The sequence below is a fragment of the Falco peregrinus genome, chromosome 6, assembly GCF_023634155.1.
Source record: "Falco peregrinus isolate bFalPer1 chromosome 6, bFalPer1.pri, whole genome shotgun sequence".
In the NCBI taxonomy this organism is placed as follows: Eukaryota; Metazoa; Chordata; class Aves; order Falconiformes; family Falconidae; genus Falco; species Falco peregrinus.
The window spans coordinates 31,348,441-31,373,476 of NC_073726.1; the positions used below are offsets into that span (position 1 = coordinate 31,348,441).

General features: G+C 41.4%; 1 protein-coding gene across 3 annotated transcripts in view; it reads left to right on the plus strand.

Moving 5' to 3' along the window:
- EXOC4 (exocyst complex component 4) overlaps positions 1-25,036 on the plus strand; it is a 408,445-nt gene that overhangs the window by 33,575 nt on the left and 349,834 nt on the right. For all 3 annotated transcript variants that reach the window (XM_055807287.1, XM_055807286.1, XM_027785678.2), the window contains exons 4-5: positions 11,400-11,584; positions 13,789-13,898. In XM_055807287.1, coding sequence (XP_055663262.1) covers positions 11,400-11,584; positions 13,789-13,898 — 295 coding nt within the window. The remainder of the gene's footprint in view (positions 1-11,399; positions 11,585-13,788; positions 13,899-25,036) is intronic.

Consider the following 25,036-nt stretch of genomic DNA (forward strand, 5'->3'; position numbering starts at 1 on the left):
GCTCCTCTTTGGCAATGAGTTGTGTAGCTGACCTGTCTGATATGCTTCTTGTAGATGATACTGAATTCTTGATTTGCTAATTTCGTCTTATTGCCCAGGTGCTACTAAGGATTCGGGGCACGGAGCTATTACAGGTACTGGGGCAGCACATGTTTCATTTCTATCAAGTTGTCACTCTAATGGCAAAAGTCTCGGCTAATTCTGTGATGCCAGTAGGTACTCTTGACTTTCCGGTTTCAGTGAATTCATTTGACCATACTGTTGAAATTGCTCATGTTTTGTGTTAAAGTCCAAGTGAGCAGTTGGATAATCCTCTTGTTGTGTTTAGCCACTCTTGTTCCGTGAGCACTGCTTTCAGTTTCAACACTTCATTACTAGAAAGACATTGACGAATTACAGTCAGTGGAGGAGGAAGTAGAATGATTGATGGGTGTCAGGGCTAAGGCAAAGTCGAAAGAATTACATTTATGTAGCTGAAGTAAAGGACAGCAAGTAAGTAGCATAATTTTATACATATTTGAAATTTTATAGAGGAAAATAGCAAGTTAGGTTGGGTCATTGCCATTTAAACACTTAAATGTTGTTTATTTTTCTTTGCAGTAATGTGCTTATAATGGGTTTGTTTCCATGTTTTCATGAAGTAGAACAATAGTTTTATCAGCAAAAGATATAAAAGCTACTTCTGTAAAACAATTAATAATTAAGGCAGGACTATAGTGGTAGGGAAATGGCTGTTTTGTCTAGTAGACCTCCTATGTACTTGTGTCTGATAATATAAATTTCTTTTTAGGGGGGAAAAAAAAGGTAAGATTAGATGGGATGATTGATTTTAGAAAGCAAGATTCTGGAGTTCGGTTTGCTGGAACTTTAGTCTCTGGAAAATACTTTTCTGCTCTAGTGCATTAAAAAAAGAATTGTGTTACTCCTTAGCTTTCATATGTACTTTCTTACTCTTGGGCACTGTGCCATATGCCGGCTGCTTGTTTTTCCTTTTGTAGAAGTGGTTGCATTTCAGTAATGTTGATGACTGTGCTGGTGGGGATCTTAATATTAAGTGCTATGTTTAAGAGAAAACAAACCCCACAAACAAAAAGTAACCCTTTACCCTGCTCCTATATGTATATTTTCCCTGTCCTTCCCCCATCAAATGAGTTTACACTATTTATCTTAGGATGAGCTGTTTCCTTGCAACCTGATAACTTTATTTGTGTGTGTAGCTTAGAATCTTTCAAAGTAATCTTTCAAACTTCTCCCCCTTTCTGCGTCATTTGGTCAGCAAATCCTTTTATCTCAACAAGGGGAGTGACCTCAGCTATTTCCAAAACATTGCAAAGGAATCATCTTCTTTAGTTCTCAGTCTTCTATAGCTCTTTGTTTGCTTTAAGCTTGTTCATTCTTACAAGACTGTTCAAAGGCGAACAAAATCGGTAGCAATTTCTTCCATCTTCTTAATATCCATATCATTAATCAGCATTTGGTACTGTTCATAATCAGTGTTTTACAGCTACTAATTAATTCTCACATCCTGTGTACCTTTTCTCCTTTTCCTTTTTTTTAAGGGGAAGGAGGCAGTGACAGTTGGGAATAGCTGTCGTTGATCTGTGTGCTTTTCTCATTTTTCTGTGCTTTTTAGCTAAAGACTCCTTCCTTCAGGACCGTCTGGGTGTTCTTTAAGTTCAGGGTCATCGTAGCTAGCTCATATTCACTGGTTTGTCTTGACACCAGTTCACACTGTGCTGTACACTGCCCTGTGGCGGTTTGGTAGCAGACAGTTCCCAGTTGTTGGATTTCTTAAGTGCAGTTTGGATGCAAGTTTTCCACGTGTCCCATTATTTGGATGTCCCACCCTCAAAGGTTTCATCTTGATTCTCCTTGCAAACAAAATATTGAAAAAATTTACAGAGGAGATACAGGCTTACTTTGTAAGACTTAGGATTCTAATTAAAAAATATAAATGCAGTTTAAAATCAGGCTTATTCAGTTGCTCATTATGTATTTCCAGTAATGGTGGTTCAAAGTACTCAATGTTCTTCTGCTTTCTGGATGCTATCCCCTTCCATGAAGATGATTAAGGGTGTGGAGCATCTGTCCTAGGAGGAAATGCTGAGAGCTGGGACTGCTCGGTCTAGGGAAGAGAAGGTTCAAGGTGGATCATAACAATGTATAAATACCTGAAGGGAGGGTGCAGAGGACTGAGCCAGGCTCTGTTCAGTGGTGCCCAGTGCTGGGGCCAAAAGCAATGAGAGAAAGGGAAACAGAGGTTCCCTCTGAACATCAGGAAACATTTGTTGTATTTTTTTTACTGTGAGGGTGACAGAGTGCTGGCACAGGTTGCCCAGGGAGGCTGTGGCATCTCCATCCTTGGAGATATTCAGAAGCCATCTCGACGTGGTCCTGGGCCACTTACTCAGTGGCCATGCTTGGCCAGGGGTGTTGGACCTGATGATCTCCGGAGCTCCCTTCCAACCTCAACCATTCTGTGAATCCGTGATTCTCTCCATCGTACATGGAAAATGTGGGAATTTTGCAGGCAAAACAGCCTTGACTTCTGGAGCTCTTGCTGAATTTATTGTTGGTTAACAAACTTCTGATCAGTGATTTGGGTTTTGAGGTGGGAAGACAAGAAAACATAATCAAAAAACACTTAAGGAAACATGTTTTCTTATTCTTTTTCAAGGTACAATTTAAGTCCAGCACCTTTACTGCCTTCTCTTTTCTCAAGTTATTTTTTCAATGGCTTATGCACAATCTGTTACAGTTCCTCTGATGTGACAATGGGTGGCACAGAAACTGGTGTCACCTGTAAGGTTTCTTTCTGCTACTTTTGCTTTTCATTGGTTTCCTGTGGAGCACTTTGGTTCTTCAGTTTTTCCTCTGCTACGCTTTTCCTTAGAGTGCCTGCTCTGACATGGGTCACCCACAAACTGCAGTCCCTTTGAGAGAGTGTTGCTGTTCCAGCGTGGGTCATCCCTATGTCACATTAGTCATAGCAGCCTGTCTACAAGACTGTCTCCAGCTGCTTGCAGTTGCTGGTCTCTATAAATATGTTGGAACAGGGGTGCCACATGCCACCCCAAACCAAAAGAACCCACTGGTGAATTTCTTGTCAAGTGTAAGTTGACATCCCTGAGGTAGATTTGTGGAGTTAGGAGGTTGGAGGGTCAGTTCTCTAATGCATCATCTGCTCTTAAATTTATCACATGTTCAATTCTTTGAATAGAAACCATCATTTGAGGGTGTTCTACCTTTTTACCCAATGTGAAGTCTGAACTACTGGAGTGTGAGTACCCTCCAGTTTCATAAAAAAACTTTGGATTAGATCTTTTTCTCAGGGAAGTCAGGTGCAAATCGAATAAGTGATGGCCTTGTTTAGACCTGGCTACACACATTTAAGCTATTTTAAAATAAACTTTCTTTCCTGTACCTTTTGAAAGCAAGTTCCTCGTAAAAGCAGTAGATCAATTCTTCTCCTTTTAAATGTCAGCATTGTCTTATTCATCTAGCAAGGCAGCTGAAACCTCCTAGGTTGCTGCTATCTATTTGCTGTTTTATTCAGAAGGTTCAGCTTTTCCCCTTTTGTCATACTGTGTTTGTGTATGGCTTGACTTTTTTTTTCCTTCAAATTGTGACCTACCACATTGTTTTCTTTTAACCTTTCACAGTTGTTTGTTCGTGTTTTCATATCTGTTGTCTGAACTCAGAATAGGCTGGTATCTCAGCCGGAAAGCATTTGGTGTTCTAGCTTGAGCAAACATTATTCTGTTTTATACCCTGAAGAAGCACCTAGTTGAGGGTTTTCATTTTATCTCTGCTCGTAGACTTCCAGGACTGTGAAGGTCTAGAACTAAAAATAAGTAAAATACTTCCCTCTCTTTTCACATCTATCTTACAATGCTTTCTGGAAAATTAAAATGCTGTTGAAAAACCTTTTAAGGGAGTATGTAGATTTAACTGAAAGCAGATTGGAAAACTTTGGCTAAAGTCAGGAAAGAAAAAAGAATTTTAACAAATCTTACTAGCATGTAGGTTCTAGTTTGTTATAAACCACAACATTAAAACCTTCTAAATCGGATGTTACAATAGGCAAATATTTAGCTACATTTTATTTTTAAGGCAATTAAGCTCTACTATAAACTGACTGTGACCATTAAACAATCTGCATAATGGTTCTGGTGCCACAGTTACTTTCTATAAACTTGCAATTTCTAGCCCACACAAAGCAGAGCTCTTTTTTCAGGCTTATTTCATTGATCCTTATTTTCTGAAGGGTTACTATTATTATTGTAGGTAATAATAAGTACAACAGTAAATTAGATATAGATAAGTAGATTTTAACATCAGAAATAACTAACAGATTATCGAAGCCAAGTTCTGTTGTAATCCAGGACAATATTTTAATTACTTGACTAACCCCAGTTATTTTGTATTTATTTAAGTGTGGCTTTCAATGGGAGAAACAGATTTTCAGAGTTAAAAAAAAAAAATAAAAGGTGGTGGTGGGGATTACCTGCCATTTATTTTGGTACTATTTGCTCATGGTAAATCAGCTTTTTAAAGAATAACAAGATGTTTGTCTGTTGATTTACCTTCCAGCTCTTTTCTTTTGCTGTAGCTCGTCTCTGGACCCCAACCCCTGCCAGAAGAAAAAAGTTGGGGAGCTCTCTTACCTATAATTATCTTTGTGCCCAGGTACTCAAACACAATGCCATTATCTACCCCCAACCTCTCATCTTCAGGGGGGGAAAAAAAACCCCACCAGCTGTTAATTTCCATTTAACTAAGCCAGGTGGGTGTAAGAAACAGGCTTGAAGGACCCTCAGGTGCTTTTTCTGGACCCTTGAACCACTCATAGTTTTCTTCTGTACATCTAATTTTCAGGTTCTCTGAAAAAGGCTGCTATTCCATTATCAGTCTTAACCGGAGTCTCATAGTGATAACTCGTCCCCTCTAAATACAATTCTGTATCTGTTAGTCTTTTTGTTAGTATGAATAGCACACAGTAGGTATAATAGGAGTATTAAAAAACAGGTAACTACTTGGGAAATCTAGTCTAAGCTGAGGAGAGAAGAGAAAGGGGAGAAAAATCTAATTAAATGTGATACCATTGCATGTTTTATAGCATCTTTAATCTTCATCATCCAACATGCTTACCACAGTGAGGATAAAGAGCAAAAAGCAGGAGCAGTATATTACACAGAACTTGAGGCTGCAATTATGTGCAGGGTGGCAATGACAGGGAAAACAAGGTTTGGTTCCTTTGCTAACTTTTTGAGTAACTCAGCATTGTGCTGAATCACTCTGTGTCCCATTATTTGGATGTCCCACTCCTGTATTTGCAGGATCATAGCAGATCAAGCTAAGTGGCTATGCACTTGAGACTGCATCTGTAGTACCATGTCCAGTTTTGGGGGCCCTTTCTTCTACAAGAAAGGTATATACATAAGAAAGATGGGGACAGACATTAGTAGGGCCTATAGCGATAGGACAAGGGGGAATGGTTTTAACCTGAAAGAGGGCAGAGTTAGATTAGATCTAAGGAAGAAATTCTTTATTGTGAGGGTGGTGAGGCACTGGCATAGGCTGCTCAGAGAAGTTGTAGATGCCCCATCCCTGGAAGTGTTCCAGGCCAGGTTGGACGGGGCTTGGAGCAGCCTGGTCTAGTGGAAGGTGTCCCTGCCCGTGACAGGGAGGTTGGAACTAGCTTATCTTCCAACCCAAACCATTCTGTGATTCTATGATTTTCTTGTGTGGGAAGGGAAACACACACAGGAGCAAGCCCAGTGGAGAGCCCCTGGGGTGGCCGGGAGTTCAAGGCCCACAGCATCTAAGAAGATACTGCAGTAACTGGGTTTGGTTCAGCCTGCAGAAAAGAATGGGGTTTTTTTTTGCTGTCTGTAACAATCTAAAAGAGTTAGAGGGGAAAATGGTGCCAGGATCCTCTCAGAAGTGCACAAATGAGAGGTAACTCACTGGTTTGGGAGAACCATCTCACAATGTAGGAGAAACTGGCTGGACATAGGGAGAAAATTCTTCTCTGTGAGAGGAGTTAAACACGAGGAGCAAGAGACCTGAGAGACTGTAAATCTCTACATTTGCGGATTTCCAAACCTTCACTGGAGGTGCTGAGCAGCCTGATCTAATGTTAAAATTAGCTCTGCTTTGAGCAGGGAGTTGGATTGGAAACCTTCAGAGGTCCCTTCCAAGCTGGATCAGTATGGTATTCTAGCAATGCTATGCAAGCTGATTCCTGACCATTGGTCTGTGCTTGCTGCCATTACATGTGAGTGTTTACTCAGTGACCACAGCATGCTTCTGAGCTACTACAGTTACTTTGCATCCTAGTGTACAGGGATTATGCAACTGTGCATTTGAGATCAGTCTTGTAGGTGTAGATAACCTTTAGTCTCACTCCTATCCTTAATGGCAGGTGCCATATAAGATGGCTCAAATGCCTTTTAATTGTAATGAACAACAAGCTCTGTAAAGCAGAGATGAATGTGACAGCAAGCAACAAGGAGGGTTTATATCATTCTAAATGCAGAGTTGCTTAATTTCCCAGCACTGCTTCTTTTGAAGTGAGTGTTCAAAACACTGGTAAGCTGAGAAAAATCTAAACCTTTCTATAATGTACTCAAAATAGTAGAACTGGCGTGGAGATGTAGCTTGTAATTTTTTTCTGTTCGTAATTGTTCAAAGTAATAAAATCCTAATAAGTGATGTAAGTAATCAGAAGTAAAGGGTTTCTGGCGCTCTGAGGATTCCAGATAACTTTGTAGTAAATTAGTGGAAAAAAAAATAGGTAAAATTTAAATACAAATTACCTATTTTTTTAAGTTTAATATTCAAGAGGGAAGGGGACAGTTGCCTCTTAAAATGTGTAAAGCTTTTTATGTTCAGGAATGGTACTAATAGTATGAAATGTTCAGCCCCCAACACTTGGGTTTCTTTCTAGAACGCACCTTTTTCTTGATTTGTTCTTTATACTGTCAGCAGAAGAGCAGCATCCACAACAAAAAATAGAAATCAGAAAATAAGGTGTTTTCTCCTAAATAAAGGTTCTTTACCTGGAGGGGATCACTACTAACCTGAAGAACAGCAAGACTTCTCTGCAGAGCAGTGTTTGTGTTGTACTCTGATCTGTTACCACTTTGTGCAGCCTGTCTCCCACTCATCTACCTCCTCTTGCATATCAGGGTTTGAAATGAGTAAAGGTTAAGAACAACTAGTTGAAATGGTATACCCAAGTTGAGTGATGAGTTGATGACACAACAGTAAATAAGTCTTTGTGATCTTTCAAATTGAAAATATTTTTATCATATGTTTGGGTCTCTTGCATAATGCAAGTGATAGTGTGTTGCTAGCTGAATGCGGGCGCAAAATTGTGGTCTTGATTTCAACTTTGCCAATGATAGACGTAGTCCCTGTTATGAATTTAAAAAGGATTACTTCTTTTTAGTCTTGCTGTCAGTGCTCACCTTGTTTTTCTTGACTGTGCATGGCATTGGCTGTTCCCTCAGCTGACCCACCACAGCGATTTTCCAAGTCCCTTTCTAACCTTACTGTTTTTCAGGATAGGTGACCGTGTTGTTAACATGGCCCATATGGTTATTTGGACTTTAAAGCCAATTTAAACTACTTCTGCTTTTGTTTCCCGGTAGTCAGCAGAGCAGTTGTCGTTATTACTGCTCTTCCTGTTCACTTTCTACTTCCCTTTCTTTTCCTTCCATCTCTGTAACACTTAATCTCCCTGCTTGTGAAGAACAAAGCCTTTGTGATGACAGTGTGGTTATTTGCTGAAAGTGAGTTTTAAGAACTGTTTTTCCCCAGGACATAAGGGTGAAACACAAAGTTGTCAAGGTTTTTTTCATAACAATGCTGTTGGATCTGTCTGTGGTGTGGTTTTAATTTTGTGTGTTCTTGTAGACACCTTTGCTTAGTTTTAGTTGTTTATACTACTGTTCTGTGGTAGCCTATCCAGCACACAAATTAGACAGATGTTTTAATCTCATATTTTGTATTCTGAAATATAATCTGGAGTGCTGCTTTATAGCTTGATTGTTGCCAGGACTTAAATCATCCTTCTGTAAGTAAAACCACAAAAAGGGAAAAATGGTTGGTTTCTTTTAACATAATGTTAATCATTATTGCCACCTAAATCAATTGGAGAGCTTACCTTGACTTCTGTGAATTTGTGCTGAGCCTCTAGGTACCAGACCCAAAGTGTTCTGAACATTACAGCTTTTCTCTGGCACTTTGTCTTAATGATTGGTGGTAATGGGAAATGAAATATTGGAAAACAGTGGTTACGTGAGGCTTTACTGGAGTAGGGCTGCCTTAAGTTAAAAGGCTCTGAGTGTGTGTAACATTGAAGCTTTGACTGTGTTGTTTACCTGTGGAGTTCAGTCACTGGGAAAGTGGCATTTGTCAAGGACGTATCTTCCAGCTTGGCAGACTGCAAATGTGAAGTGTCAGGAAGGCCATAAAAAAACCCCCAAAAACATACTTGAGAAACCCCACACAAAAACCCCTTCAAATCAACCAGCAGTTTTTTCTATAGGAAGGAAGTTCGGTGCATAACAGTGGGGTTTTTTTGGTGGTGTTGCAGTTTGTTGTTTGTTTGGGGTTTTTTTTGAAGTACAGTAAGTGTTTTCACTGTTAGATTTGTTTCTTAAAAGATGTGCTTCAAAGCTGTGTGTTGGTCTTCATGATTACTTTTGAGAATAACTGTTTAGGAACTGGGAAGTTAAAAATAGAGCTGAATGATCTGAGTGGAAAGCTTTAAATTTTTGTTGATTGTGGTTTAGGTAATACTTCTCATGGACATCTTGGATCCTTTTTAATGTCATTTTACTGCTTGCTTTCAGTTCTTCCATTGCTGTTTTCATCAGTTTCTCAGTTTGACAGATGTTGTTCTTGATTTTGTTCTTGCTTTGGTGAACTTGCTGAACTTTCAGGGCAGTGATGAACACCTGCAACTCCCCTGAAGTGTTTGGGGGATGGTTTAAAGCACCTTTGGAGTTAGGAAATTGGGGATACCTCTCTGCCTGCCGAAGGAAGAAGATAAAAATTAGCACTCTACGCTTCTGCCAAAGGTTTCCAAGCTGTGTCTGCGTGCCTGCTGAGCCTTCTCTATTTGTGTGAACTTTGTCAGCTTTTTTGGGGAGAAGAAAATTCGGGTTTTTTCTTCATCTGTGGTGTGGGTGTGTCATGTGTTATGGCTAAACTTCCGTAACTGTTCACAAGTAGATAAGGGGAAGAAAGAGGATCGATAGTGCTTTGTGTTAAGTGATTGGAACCCCATAAATGCGGTTGAGATTGCAACATTGGTGGGCATAGGGAGGACCCTGTTCGGTCTTCTGATTAATACTGTGACACAAATTCTTTCTCAAGACCAAGTTCTATCCTAAAGACTGTCAGCAAGTGCGTGCTCTCATCGCCCATGCAGAGAAGAGAATTTCGTAGTTGGGGACTTCCTGGCAAAATCTTTCAGGAGGAAGGAAAAAAGTGCAGCTTCCTCTTAGAAACAACTCTTGATTTAAAAAGCCTGACTGCCCCAAAGCTATTTTCAGGGTCATTCTTGACTTGGAGGCCAGCAAAGTAATACATTGTTGATAGATGTTGTTTCAGTATAGTTAATATTTACTGGCAATAAGGGACCAGACCTTAGGTTGGCTAGCTGCTTACTGTATCTCCTCACTTTTAATTTTTAATGTTTAGCTGACAGGTATGCTATAAACTTAAATCCTGAAGTGCAGGCAAATGTCTTATTTCACTAATAGTATCTCTGGTTATCAGGGAATTATTTTTAAAATTTTACATCTCTGTATGCAAAACATGTTATATTTAGTTTCTTACAACGTCAGCACTGAGATTTTCGAAAATTGCAGAGGGATGCTTTTTTTTTTTAGTAGCTGTAGAAGTGCTCTGTTAAATAGATAAAACCAGTAAAGTGGGAGAGATGCAACTTGATAGTGTTCCTTTTATGCACCAGTTTGTCATTGCTGATAGCTTTGGTCCAGGTGTGCTGGTTTTGACTGAGGTAGAGTTAATTTTCTTCATGGTAGCTGGTAAGGGGCTGTGTTTTGCATTTGTGCTGGAAACAGTGGTGTTAATACAGGATGTTTTTGTTATTGCTGAGCAGTGCTGACAGTGTTAAGGCCTTTTCTGCTGCTCACCCCACCCCGTCAGCCGGGAGCACAAGAAGTTTGGAGGGGACACAGCCAGGACAGCTGACACTGACCCAAGGGATATCCGCTACTGTGTTGCCTTCATGCTCAGCATATAAAGCTGGGGGAAGAAGGAAGGCGGGGGAATGTTGGGAGTGATGGCATTTGTCTTCCCGAGTAACCGTTATGTGTGATGGAGCCTGGCTTCCCTGGGGATGGCCGAACACCGACCTGCCCATGGGAAGTGCTGAGTGAATTCTTTGCTTTGCGTGTGTGTGTGGCTTGTGCTTTACCTGTTAAGTTGTCTTTATCTCAGCCCACGAGTTTTCTCACTTTTCTGATTATCTCCCCAGTCCCACCATGGGGGAGTGAGTGAGTGAGTGGCTGTGTGGGGCTGAGTTGCCAGCTGGGGTTAAACTACAACACCACACTTGTTTTTAGGATGTAAATGGAAATGAGATTCCTCAGCCCTGCCCACTGGATGTCAGCTGGTCACCATTGAAGTGCATCTGTAGAGAAATGTTACCTGGGGCCTGTTTATGTTACTGCATGTCTAGATCTCTGTCTGTTACTTGTTGCTTGTATAAAATTATTTTCCTTCAGTCTCAATAATTGGGCATTAAAAACCCCCACACAATTTATACTTCAAAAGTACCTTTGAACTAGCAATAGCTTTCATGAATCTGATGGCTATGTTTATTTAAATTGTATAGTTATGTGACATAGCAGCTATGTAGGCTAGAAGATGAGACCTCCTAAGCTTTTTCTGCTGTGTCATGACATCTCTTTAGGGAAATAAAACTTAAGCCATTTTCTCCCTGTTTACAGAGAAGAATGTTTTATTAGTGCTTCTGTAATGAGAAGAATAAAGACAATCAAACATCACTGTCAGTATATTTTTCTAACACTGTTCGACTTGGTAATCCTCTTATTCTGTGATAAAAATATATATTTGATTTAATGAGCTGTGTTTTAACCAGCTTCTTTTACACATACGCTCAAAACATTTGAAGACTGCTCATTAAATCTGAGTTGTTTGGATAGTGGACCTTTTTTATATATTGATTTTTCTTCTAGGGATAGAAATAAAACCCCCCTACTTAAACATTTTCTACTTTAAAGATGTTTATGGATAGAATCATCATGGTATTCAGACACTCCCCTAATCCAAGAGAAAAGTCCTGAGAGGTTAATGAGTTGACCTTTTAAAGTTGTCATGTGTTCTTCTCCCAGGTGTCAGCAGTGGACTCCTTGGAGGGTGCCCTTCTTCAGGTAGAGGGATTGAGTGATCTGAGACTGGAGCTCCACAGTAAGAAGATGAACATGCACTTAGTCCTGATAGATGAATTACACCGTCATCTTTACATCAAATCAACTAATCGAGTAGGACAACGCAACAAGGAGAAAGGGAGAATAAGGTGGGTTTGGTGTGATGCTGACTGGGGGCAGCAGGTCTTGGGGGGAAGAGGACAACATTCTCCCTTTCGTAAGTAGAAACTTATGTTTCTAGTGGATATGAAAGTAGAAACTTTCTAAGTAGATACTTAAGTAGAATGCTATCGACTTAACACCTCAACCTTTCATTTTTGGCAAGCAAATTTTTAATGGCTGTGGAGAGTAGACAAATCCAAACATGTTGATGCATCTTCAAGCCTATGAACAAGTCTGTTGTTGTTCTTAGTGATTCTGTTGTTTTTTTGCTGCTTCCCACAGAATTATGATGAGGTTAAATCCTTTTGGCATTCTTTTCCTTCTCTGATGCATATAGCTTTCCTACAAATGTCATGATTATGAGGCTTAGGTCAGGCAGAGGGAAGAACATAGGGGAAAAATCACTTATCTTTTCTAGCAAACATCCAAGGTTTAAAAGACTCCCAGCTAACCATAAGGTTACCAGCCAGAGGCTGCAATATTGAAGTGCCTGAGCAATGTCTTGGCTGTGTTGTGTTTCCAAGGTGTTTTAAAGATGTTGAAACTTTTTATTTAGTTGGTACCTCTGATCAGTGGAAATTCAGCTTGAGTATTAGGTGCCTGGCTATTTTTTCTAATTTTGTGAATTCAGAGTTTGAGGGCAATGAGGTTGTTGGGAGGAAAAGAAGATAGATAGTGGCTGAAGAGAGACACACAGTATTGGAGGATAGCTTTGTAGAATAGGAGAGGTAACAAACAGGGGCTGGGAGCAAAAGGGGAGCCAGTGTATGATAGATAAAGATGCAGAGAAAAGATAAATTAGCATTTTAAGGAATAAAAAATTCTTGCCAAAAATAAAGGAGAGACAGTAAGTTATGTTAAATTAATTTCTGAAGTAAAGGATTGATTGAAATTGAAATTTCTAGGAAGAAGGGTTGCTAGCAAGTCATCGGTCTCTTCCTTACTCATCTTGTTAATTAAAAACAGACACAAAGCTCTGGTGTACCTAGACTATGCGACTTCTAATTAACTGCAGTTTTGTACAGCTGCTCCAGTGACCCTTATCTTTTTCTTATTTTCTGTAATTTTTTTTTTCACATTGCCTATTACACATCATTGGTATTTGACAACATGAACTCTTGCATCAAGGACGGTCTTGTTGCTTTGTTTTAGTGTGCTGCCCTAGACTGGCTGTTGACCAGGATGCAATAATGTTTATTTCTTGTATTGGTTTTAAGTGTGTTCTATGTAACATTACCAAGCTAGAATGCTTACAGCTAATCCCTGTAATTATGGTATTGTAAGTGTGTATATATATAGTTAGTATATAGGGAGTTCTTATGCAGGAGAGTGAGCTTAGCCCTTGTCTTTGCAGGTTTCTATAAGCATTTTGACCTGTAAGGCAACATACTGAAGTCCATTAGAGAACCCCTCTCCACTTCTTTCGCTTAAAAATGATTTCTTGCTTGAGTTCCCCTGCCACATCCAGCTTCATGCCTTTCATTATGCAGCTGGGGTGGCATTGCTGCACTTTTGGCAAATAATAGTATGTGAATTTATTACAAAAAAGGACCAAGTAGAAAGTCTTTTCTTTTGGAATAAGAAAGTTTATTTGGAGAGTGATGCACCTAGGTGTGCACAGAACAGAAATTTGAAGGGGAGGAAAAAGGGTGGAGGTTTCTATTGGGAAGAGGCTGGAAGGTTTAAGTAGCTGGCAGAAGCCATGGAAATGGGAGCATCTCTTCTCAATATATAATTTTCCAGGAAGATCTTAACAATTCCATCTTAATTTATCATTATGCTAGCAGCAATTAATTGTGCTGGAGGTGAATGTGTCTGTTGGGAAATAATCATGGGCTATGGCAAGCTCCAATGTGCCTGTGTCCTGATCATGTTGCTGTGGCCAATCAGACAAGTCTAGAATTCTATTAAATTCAGAGAGGCCTTGGGATACCAGATATTGTCTTTAATATGACACTGTTCTCTCATCATTGGCTTTTTCCTATTTTTGCTCAAATGTGTATACATAGACACCCAGTCATATTCATCTGTGGACTTGTGCCTTAAGTTAGGTTTTTTAAACCTCTTATACATAACACACAGTTCTGATATATCTATTACTTAGGCTTATGGATTTAAGAAATAAATGGATTATTTGTTGTGAACTAAGAATGTAAATAATAAACTGTTTGCTTTATTTCCCCTCACATAGTTCACTTGTGAAAGATGCCTCTCCTGTACCTCTTATGGATGTTACTAACCTATCTACACCTCGAAAGTTTCTTGAAACTTCCCAGTTCAGTACTCCTGGAAGCTCCAGCAGTGAGTATTTGTCACATGCATTCCTCACAGAATTAATTTGTAGATCTTCCACTGATTTTACAGGAGTGGCAGTAAACTTATCATCCCCTCTTTGTGGTTGGCTGCTGATGGGAGGTCCCGAGACAAAAAGTTACGAAATGGAGTGTCATGAACTGAGTGGGTGGTATGTCCAGGGGCAGAACTTGACCAAATCTGCATTTTTGTTTTGGCTAATGATCCTTCCCCTCTATTCCCCTACCCTATCAGTTTCAATTAAATACACTTGGTTTTCTGTGCTGTTCAGATCTTGATAGTGTTCTTGATATTCTGAGGAGATTTGTAGGGAGTTCAATTTGTGCAGAGTTCTCATCTACATTATTTAATGTAGGCAGGCAGGTAGGTATGTGTAGATATTGCAGAAGTTTGGGGTTTTTTTCTGTGTTGGAGCCCAAAGGCCAAAACTTTTCCTTGTGGGCATTTTGTAAGTTCAACTAAAGGTATGTCTATACACAGGAATAATCTGGAGGTGAACTTTGTGTAGCTGTTACTATGAAAAACCCTGAGTAAAACACTCAGTTTCATTGGTGCTTTTGTATGAGGCTTTGAAAGTGCTGCACAGATGGGGAGTTAATCCTTGTATTGTTTCAGTAAATTAATAAACGGGGTTGTCCTTGTTTAACAAATTAATAAAATAATACAGAAATGACCTACATCTCTTCCCTTCTCCCTCCTTTAAAAACTGACTGAGACTCTTTCCTTCTCATCTTTATCAATTCTTTTCTCCTTTTTTTGTCTGCTTGTTTCTGTGTTTTCTTGTCATGCTTGTCTCCTAGACTCATTAGTTTGATTATTCTTATCTTGTGCTCTTGTGATTTTTGTTGTTTAGCTCTGCTCCTGCAGGGTTAGTTTGTGTCTCGGAGTCTGAGAGTGTATTTCTGTGTAGTGGAGGTTTGTGAGGAGTCACCTGTGATATGCCAATGTAAACTTTCAGAGCTGGAAACTGCAGCTTGGTCATGGAAACCTAGAAGAGAAGAACTGTGTGAGAATTATGGTGAAAAAAACTTAAGAATTCCTGTTCTGTCACTATGATCAGTGTGAAGTTAAGTTTTGTTTTTTGCTAAAGGTCACAGGGTTTTGGGGAGCTGAGGGAATAAAGGACAAAAAACTGAATCCTGGTCTCAACACTGTAAATGTTAACCTACTTCCTTTTCAGTGAGTGAGTTGTATAGTATCTGCCATTATTTTCCACCTAGAGCATTAGTCCTCTATATAGTAAGAAAAAGTCTATTCATGGAGCTGTTAGGGATCTCTTGTCACCCCTTATGATGGGGAATAGACGGCAGGAGATGCACCTGTTGAAGAATGGAAATCCTATCCTTCTTTCAGTACCTTTTAATGTCTTTATTGTTTTGTTTTATTGCTAGTGTAACATGAACCTTAAATATGCTCTGAAAAGCATTTTGTTGATACTTGTTACCTTTAAAGGCTTACAGATCCTAGCCAATCATTGTCACATCTGCTGAGTTTGGCAAGAGGTTTGTTACTATCCAAAGCTGGACAAGAAGTTTTTTTCCTAGCTGTAGCCAGTGTAAACCTGATCTTTGTAAAGATGAATACATTTTTAGTGTTAATGCTGCACTCCTGCAACTCTATCTCTAAAGGAAAGTCCCAAGGGTACTGCTTTTTCAGATTCCAGGGTTCAGAGTCAGTTCATGTGCACTGACCCTAGTGTTCCCATTTATGTACTGCCCTTCTTCAGCAGAGTCCAGTTCCAAGTTTATGCACTGATTTGCATAGAATCCTAGAAGACCAGGCTGGAAGGGACCTCAAGGATCATCTGGTCGAACCTTTCTTGGAAGAAGTGCGGTCTAGACAAGATGGCCCAGCACCCTGTCCAGCCATATCTTAGATGTGTCCAATATTGGGGAATCCGCCACTTCCCTGGGGAGATTATTCCAGTGGCTGATTGTTCTCTTGTGAAAAATTTTCCTCTGTGTCCCATCGGAATCTCCCCAGCAGTAACTTGTACCCGTTACCCCTTGTCTTTTCCACGTGACTCCTTGTAAAAAGAGCGTCTCCATCTTCTTGGCAGCCACCCCTTAAATACTGGCACACGGTGATAAGGTCTCCCCTAAGCCGCCTTTTCTCAAGGCTGAACGAGCCCAGTTCTCTCAGCCTTTCCTCGTAGGGCAGGCTTCCCAGTCCTTTGCTCGTCTTTGTGGCCGTCCTGTGGACCCTCTCCAGCCTGTCCCCATCCTTTTTGTATAGCGGGGCCCAAAACCAGTATTCCAGGTTTGGCACGACCAGCGCTGAGTAGAGTGGGATAACGACTTCTTCACCTCTGGTGGTGATGCCCTTGTTGCTGATGCAATCCAGCCTCCTGTTGGCTTGCTTTGCCGCAGCAGCACACTGTTCGCTCGTACTGAGCTCGTTGTCCAGAGCACCCCCAGGTCCCTCCCCACAGGGCTGCTCCCCAGCTGGGTAGATCCCAGCCTGTCCTGCACTCCTGGATTATGTTCTCCCAGTTGCAAGACGTCACGTCCTTTCTTGTTGAACTCGATAAGGTTCTTGTTAAGGCCACTCTTCCAGCCTATCCAGGGCTTCCTGCAGGGTGGCTCTTCCTTCCAGAGTGTCCACTTCCCCACTCAGTTTGGTATCATCAGTAAACTTCATGAAGGTACTCCAGATCCCATCATCCAGATCACTTATGAAGATACTAAAGAGCACTGGGCCCAATATCGATACCTGTGTATTGATTATCACTGTGTAGTTCTTGCACTACACTGACTGTGATTGTCCGTGATGGTCTTTGCCCATTGTGATTTTGGCTTTGTCTGATAACAAGGTTATATAAGAATAAACAGTGTCATCCTGTACATTGACTGATAGTTATTGGTTACAGAAGTCTTCTGAAGAGCAGAACCAAAAATAACCTTATCTTGCTGCAGTTGGAACCAAATCTAAATTTAAAATTGTGATAAAACTTCTCCAGAATGAATTGAAAGTAAGCCTGGGTTATCCATCTGACAGGGCTGTTTGTAAACTTTCCCAAGATACCTTCTACAAAGCAGGAACGATACTGTCCTGGTTTCAACTGGGATAGATTTAATTTTCCTCCTAGTAGCTGGTACAGTGTTGCATTCTGGATTCAGTGTGAGAATAATGACAATGATACACTCATGTTCTTAGATATTACAAAGTAGTGCTTACACTAAGTCAAGGACTTTTCAGCTTCTCAGGCCCTGCCAATGAGAAGGCTGGAGGGGCACAAGAAACTGGGAGGGGACACAGCCGGGACAGCTGACCCAAACTAACCAAAGGGATATCCCGTACCGTGGGGTGTCATGCTCAGTATATAAACTGGTGGACAGTTGGCCAGTGGGGGCTAATTGCTGCTCAGGGGTGCAGATGCTGGGCATCAGGCAGTGGGTGGTGAGCAATTGTATTGTTTTTGTACTTGGTTTTTGGTTTTTTTCTTGATTGATTTGCCATTCTCTTTTTATCTCCCTTTTTGTTACTAGTATTATTGTTAGTATTATATTTTATTTCAATTATTAAACTGTTCCAATCTCAACCCACAGGTTTTACCTTTTTCTGACTCTCCTTCCCATCCCACGGGGGGTTGGGGAGAGAGGGAGTGGCTGTGTGATACTTAATTGGTGGCTGGGGTTAAACCATGACAGATGTGCGTTAATATAGAAATTTAAACCAATATGTGAGGGATGTTCCTTCTGTAAGGAAGGAGTGAAGTGTATCATACTTAATCTCATGCCATTTTTTGGCAGAGATTAGGCCAAGACTCTTTGCCACCATCTTTTACTTGGAATAGGACATGGGACCCCTGTTTTGTTATTAGCTCCAGTTAGAATAGCAGGCTTGGGATTTGTTTACCTGAGCCATTTAGACATTTTTTTATAGAAGTAGTGAGGCTGTGCTTTCAAATAAGAAAGTTTATTAGGTTATTCCTTTTTCTTTATAGTGGTTCCCCCCACAGTATACCAGGCAATCTTTACGTGTGTAAGAATAGGAAAAAGGTGTGTTATTAATCACTTGTGATAGCAGAACAAGTTGGGGTACTAACATTCCTAAAGCGTTGAGAAATAAGTGTTTTCTGAGCTCATTTGAGAGTTCTGAAAATCTTCTAATGATGGTGTTTAAAATTACTTGTCCTAACATGCCCTCAATAAGAAGTTATTTCAGGATGTATTTAAATGAAGGTTTTAGGGTACAAGCAACAGGTAAGAACCACAGCAGTGGCTTCTAAGAACTAGGCTATTTGTGAACATAAACCGGTGTCACTGTTTTCACTCCAAATGCCTAAAAAGAAAGGCTCTGATGGCTTCATCCTCAGCTCGTAAATCGGTATAGGACAGTTGAGAATCTGCTTTAAAAATTCTTATTTCTGCACATCTGTTGTTGCTCTTGGTGCCCAGTGCACCAGAAAAATATCTTCCCTGGCTCCTTGTTACATTCTGTATCACTCAGTGACATGCTGGGCAAGTGTCCCTCAGACTGGGGAACTTGTAGATGATAATAGAAAATATTTGATCAGCATAAAGTAGGCATATGGTTACAAGTGCACAATGTACTTATGTATATTTTTTCCTCATAATTTTATTTAAAAGTAGCCTTTTCCAGGACTGTGGAACTACCAGAGAATTTAAAACTTATGTGTATGCATAGCAAAAGCTGTTTCTGTCTTTAGTCATTAAGTTTTTTGGCTTTTTATTGATGTAACAAATTGACTGTGCATATTAATGCATGTCATTATAAAGTACTGACTCATTCAACCCATCTCAGCAAAGATGCCAAAATTTTGAGTCCTTTCTGTATTCACTTCCCAAAGGAGATGTTAGCTTGTGTTGTAGAATCTTTATAAGGAAATTAAAGCTGTTCCTGCTGCACTTATAATAAACAAAACCTTCAGTAATGTTCACCTGAGGATTATAGATATGGCAGTTCACCAGTAACATTTTCCTTTCATGCCAGTTCAGAGAAATAAACTCACTTGTAAATGATATTTCTCTGCTTGAACCTTCTGTACTCTGAAGAGTATTTACGAAGGTTCCTGCATTGCCAGGTTCTTCCTCGGACTATAAAACACATGCTCACCCAGTACACAGCAAACCCAAGAGAGTGCCCTTTCCTGAAAAATTTCAGAGAATGCTTCTCAGAAATCAGGCAGAAGATGAGCTGAGGTGGTGACAGTTAACATGTTATTGATGGTATATATAAATTTTATTCTGCATGGATAATATATTTCAGTGACCCATACTTCTCAGCTCTAAGGGGAAAAAATGTAGCTTCTAGATCCAAACTGTATGGTGGCTTCTAGAGGTCAAGACTAGTTACTGCTCCTGGCTCTGTTTCTTGAAGAATGCAAGTACTTCTGTGTGGGTGAGAACATACGGAGATCTGTGAACTTGGCCCTGCAAAGTGTCTGCAGGAGCTTGAGCTTTAAGGTCCAATGATAAAGGTGGCTCTAAAAATGCCATTGTGGCATTTTGTTTGTTGTCGCAGTTGCTTCTAATTCAAACGTGCTCAACAAATATGCAGAAGGTATTTTTTTTTCTGTTAACGTCACCTGAGGATCTGACACCAGCTAGGTGATATTTCTCTATCATTCATACTAAAATTAAATGATCCCCTCACTGAACCAGAGTTTTCCTGTTTTAGCTGTTTTGCATTTGCACAGATCCAACTAAGGACTTGATTGGAAGGTGTGGGAATCCTGTGGTGAGTCTTGATTCTCTCCTGCTATCACTGCAGTGCTGCACAAAAAGCAGAATTTATTCTTATGGCAGGGTAAACTTTTGGGGCCAGAATCATGGAATAGTTTGGGTCGGAAAGAACTTTAATGACCACCAGGGACACCTTCCACTACATCAGGTTACACCAAGCCCTGTCCAACCTGCCTTGAGCACTGCCAGGGATGGGGCAGCCACAGCTGCTCTGGGCAGCCTGTGCCAGTGCCTCACCACCTCATGGTAAAGAATTTCTTTCTATTATATACTCTAATTCTGCCCTCTTCCAGCTTAAAACCATTCCTCCTTGTCCTATTGCTACAGGCCCTTGCAAAAAGTCCCTTTCCAGGTTTCCTGTAGATCCCTTTAGGTATTGGCAGGTGCTCTAAGGTCTCCCCGGAGCCTTCTCTTTTCCAGGTTGAACAGCCCCAACTCCCTCAGCCCGGCTTCCTAGCAGAGGTGCTCCAGCCCCCGATCATCTCCGTGGGCTCCTCTGGACTCGCTCCAACAGGCCCGTGCCCTCCTTGTGCTGAGGACCCCAGAGCAGAGGCAGTGCTGCAGGGGGGTCTCACCAGAGCGGAGCGGAGGGGCAAAATCCCCTCCCTGGCCCTGCTGGCCACGCTGCTCTTGGTGCAGCCCGGGGCTCGGTTGGCTTGCTGGGCTGCGAGCGCACCTTGCCGGGCCACGCTGAGCTTCTTGTGTTAGAGAAGTCTACTCCTGTAGTTTAAGAAGGATTTGTAACTACACAATAAACATGAAAGCCTATGAAGTAGCTTTCTGTGTGTCTGGTTTTTGTAGGACCGTGATTTCTCTTGTTTCTTATTAATAGTTCATGTTCTGACTCAGTGCTGAGCAGTGATACATGGAATCTTTGTGTGTGTTTGGGGAAGGAGGGGGAAAACGGTGATTTTAGGTCTGTGTGATGAAAGCCAGAAGAGTAATGCCTATCTCTCTTCCTGTATGATTTCATTAGTTGTTCCTGTATGTGGTCCTAATATAAGATACTTGATTACTGTGCACTTACTATTTTTTTTTAGTTTGGAGACTGGTTTTTCATGCTTGTTTATATTAGGAGGATTTTGAATGGGACTTAGAGTTGCTTTGTACAGTTTTTTTCAGAACGAAATGTCTTAAAATTATTTGGAAGAGTGGCCTTGTCAAATTAAAATGCCTCTTTTTGAAAGACTAACATTCTTAAAACCATAGATGGAACTGTGTGAACAACAGTTTTAGAAAGAGAAGATTTGCCTTGAGGCTTGGAGGTTATTGATCTCTGAGACCCATTTTCTTTTGGGCCTGGTAGTAACGAAGAACAGAAAACGACCAAAATCTTTAAAGGACCCATTTACCCATTTCTAAATTAACTGTACATTTGTTTCTCAGTGTCTCCATGCATGGGTCAGAATGAGGATTCAGCACCAGAAATTAGCATGTGACTTTTCTTCAAATCTTAAATTATGCCTTTAGGCACTGTGAACTTCCATTCTTCTCTCTAGAAGGATTAAAGGCAAAAAGGATATAATCAGAAGGCATGTAAATCACAGAAAATAGTACATTAAATTTTACTAGTTGCCCATAAAAGCACACAGCTAATGAAATCTTCTGTAATGAGTAGCAGCAAATTTTGACCGTTCATTGGAATGAAAAACAAGACCCAAGAGTCTTTTCCTTAGCTGCTTTGTTTAAATGAGTTATCAACATTGACTTTTCTGGGGATCAGACTGGCGCTATTAAAGTGCTTCTTGCAGCAGGTTTGTTTCTTGTGAAATGGCAGAACTGTACAAACGAGGGTATCACCAATTGAAACAGACATTTTTATAGGGCATCGTCAAACCAGAGAGCTGTCAGGGAAGTTTCTGCCTTTGTAACTACGGAGGTGATGCATCGACAACACACCGGATTCAACTTTCTAGTGATTTAAACTGAGGGTAGTTTTTTTTACTGCTTAAAAAAAAGTTGTGTGTTTTCAGATGCGCTGCTTCAGTGATGAAAAATTTCTGAAAATGACTGGATATTTCATTAGATAATGTAGCAAAATCATCAGTCCTTTAGGTGGTTATCTTGGTAGGCTTTTGAGAAACCATATTTAAATATTCCACTTCATAATCGATTTTCAAAGATCATTAGAACAAAAAAATAATCAGGAGTAGTCAGCATAGCTTCACCCAGGGGGATTATGCTTGACCAACTTGATAAACTGCTGCAAGGAAATTACTGGCCTGGTAGACAAGAGGAGAGCAGTGAATATTGTCTACTTGCTCTTTCAGTAATGTCTTAGACACTGTCTTTCATAAGATCCCAATAGAGAAATGGTTGTTATACAGGCGGGGTGAGCAGACAGTGGGATGGATCGAAAGCTGACTGAATGGCTGGGCACAGAGGTCGGTGGTCAGCAGCATGGTCTGGTTGGGGGATGCTAACTAGTGGTGTACCCTAGGGTACACGTGGTGTTTCTACTGGGTTCAGTTCTGTTCAATATCTAAATTATTGATCTGGATGATGGGGCAGAGTTTACCCTCAGCAAGTTTGCAGATGACACGGAACTGGGAGGAGTGGCTGATATGCCAGAGGATCATGCTATCATCCAGAGGGACTTGGATAGGCTGGAGAAATAGACTGACAGGAACCTCCTGAAGTTCAGCCAGAGAAATTGCAAAGTTCTGGCTCTGGAGAGGAAGAACCCCAGGCACTAGGGAATGTGGGGAATCACTGAGCTGGAAAGCAGCTTGGCACAAAAGGACCTGGGGATCCTGGTGGACAGCAAGTTGAATGTAAGCAGCCAGTACAGTGCCCTTGCTGTAAAGAAGTCTGAAGGTATCTTGGGCTGCATTAAAGTATTGCCAACAGGTAGGGGTGGTCCTTCCCTTCTACTCGGCACTGGTGAGGCCACATCTGGAGTGCTGGCTGTAGTGCCAGGCTCACTAGTACAGGACAGATACAGACATACTGGAGAGAGTCTAGCAAAGGGTCATGAAAATGATTAAGGGTGTGGAGCATCTGTCCTAGGAGGAAATGCTGAGAGCTGGGACTGCTCGGTCTAGGGAAGAGAAGGTTCAAGGTGGATCATAACAATGTATAAATACCTGAAGGGAGGGTGCAGAGGACTGAGCCAGGCTCTGTTCAGTGGTGCCCAGTGCTGGGGCCAAAAGCAGTGAGAGAAAGGGAAACAGAGGTTCCCTCTGAACATCAGGAAACATTTGTTGTATTTTTTTTACTATGAGGGTGACAGAGTGCTGGCACAGGTTGCCCAGGGAGGCTGTGGCATCTCCATCCTTGGAGATACTCAGAAGCCGTCATGGTCCTGGGTGATTGGCTACGTGGGTGTCCTGCTTGGCCAGGGGTGTTGGACCTGATGATCTCCGGAGCTCCCTTCCGCTCCATCCCCTCGCCCCGAGCGCCGTGCAGGTACCCGGCAGGGCTGGCCCCAGCCCTGGTCCCTGGGGAACAGCCCCTGTGCCCGGCCGCCAGCGGGATGTCACTCCGGTCCCCACCACGCGCTGGGCCCGGCCGTCCAGCAGCTTTTACCCGGGGAACAGCACGTCCACGCCAGGAGCAGCCGGCTTCTCCAGGAGAGCGCTGGGGGAAACGGTCTCACAGGCTTCGCTAAGGTCTAGGGAGCAGCACCCACAGCCTTTCCCTCCAAACTCAGGGGGCTGGATACTGGGAGAACTGGTCTTACTGTTAAAAGACTGAAGGAAAGAAGGCAGTACGTGCTTCAGCCTTTTCCTCATCCTTTGTCACTATGTTTTGCCCCCGCATCCAATAAAGGATGGAGATTCTCCTTGGCCTTCCTTTTGTTGCCAATGTATTTATAAAATATTTTTTTATTGTCTTTTATGGCAGTAACCAGATTAAGTTCCACTTGGGGTTTGGCCCTTCTAATTTTCTCGCTGCGTAACCTCACAACAGCCTTAGTAGTCCTCCTGAGCAGCCTGCCCCTTCTCCCAAAGGTCATAAACTCTCTTTTTTCCCTGAGTTCCAGCCAAAGGAACTGGACTCTCTTCAGCCAGGCCGGTCTTTTCCCCCGCCAGCTTGTATTCCAGCACATGGGGACAGCCTGCTCCCTGTGCCTTTAAGATTGCCTTCTTGAAGAATGTCCAGCCTTCCTGGTCCCCTTGGCCCTTCAGGGCGGCCTCCCAAGGGACTCTGCCAGCCAGGCTCCTCAACAGGCTGAGGTTAGCTTTCTGGAAATCCAAGGGGGCAGTTCTGCTGCCCCCTGCCCTTTACTTCTCCCAGAATTGATACTAGGATTAAGTTCTGGCAGTGGTGTGCTTTTGTCTTGATACGAATGAATAGCAAAGTTATACATATTGTCAGTTTGAGTATATACTGGCGCTGATCTGTAGGGACATCTTCCTTTACCTGTGGAGCTTCTCTGCCCAGAGAGAATAGCATGTGGGGTTGCAATTTTAAAGGTGTACCTCTTTATAAACACCTGTCTACTTTGATGCCTTTTTTGAAGTAGTAGAGGACAGGAGGGGCTCATTCCTGGGGCAAGGCTTTGTGGTCAAATAACCTCTTGATGACATTAAATGGCAGAAGAGGATGTTTGAAGTTGGGAAGACAGAGGAAAAGAAGAACATCTTGAATTACCTGGGGTTGGGATCTTTTCAGATATTACAGTTAAATGGGCCCCCAAAGCTTCCCAGGATACCTGTTTAATAGGCACAGTGTGCAGGAAACGTTGTCCCTACTGTTTTATCAAAAGACCAGATCTAACAGTAGTTATATACCAGTGTGTTCCTACTAGATATTGAACTATTCACTTTACTGTTGTTTGTAAGAGATGTAAATCAATGTCTCGACTATTTGAGGGTATTCAAAATTGGTTTGCTCTTTTGAAAATGGAAGAGTGTTCGTCTTAGTGTGCTGGCAGAGTTCTCAGCAAGATTGCTGCCTTTAGTCCTCTTAAATGCTGTCCTCACATTTGGCTACAGGAGTATTTCCTCCCTCTTGGGTTTTCATTGTGTGATATTAAGAATAATATACAGTCTGCTTACAAAGCGGCGGCAGCACAATCATCGGGACCTGTCCTCTAAAAGGTTGCTTAGGCTGTGAAATCTTTGCATTGAACTCAGAGGAACAAGATACTTGGTTTTTTTTAAAAAACAGTAATTTAAAACCTTTCTTCCTCTAGCATTTCCAGCACTGTCTTTTCCACAGCTCTTGTTCCAAAAGAGCTCATTTTCTGTGTTTGTGCCCGGCACGCTGTGGTTTTTTTTTTTGAGAGTAACAAGTAGCATTAACAAAGTGGGTAGATGATGTACACAGTACACAAAAGTGCTTTGCAGTCTTGTGGATTGAAAGGTGTGTGATGGATGAGAGTGTTGAGCAGAAATAGTGGGCTTCCAGCTGTTAACTTCTAATTGGTATTATTGCTTTTGCGTGTTTGAAGTATCACCTGTACTATCCTTG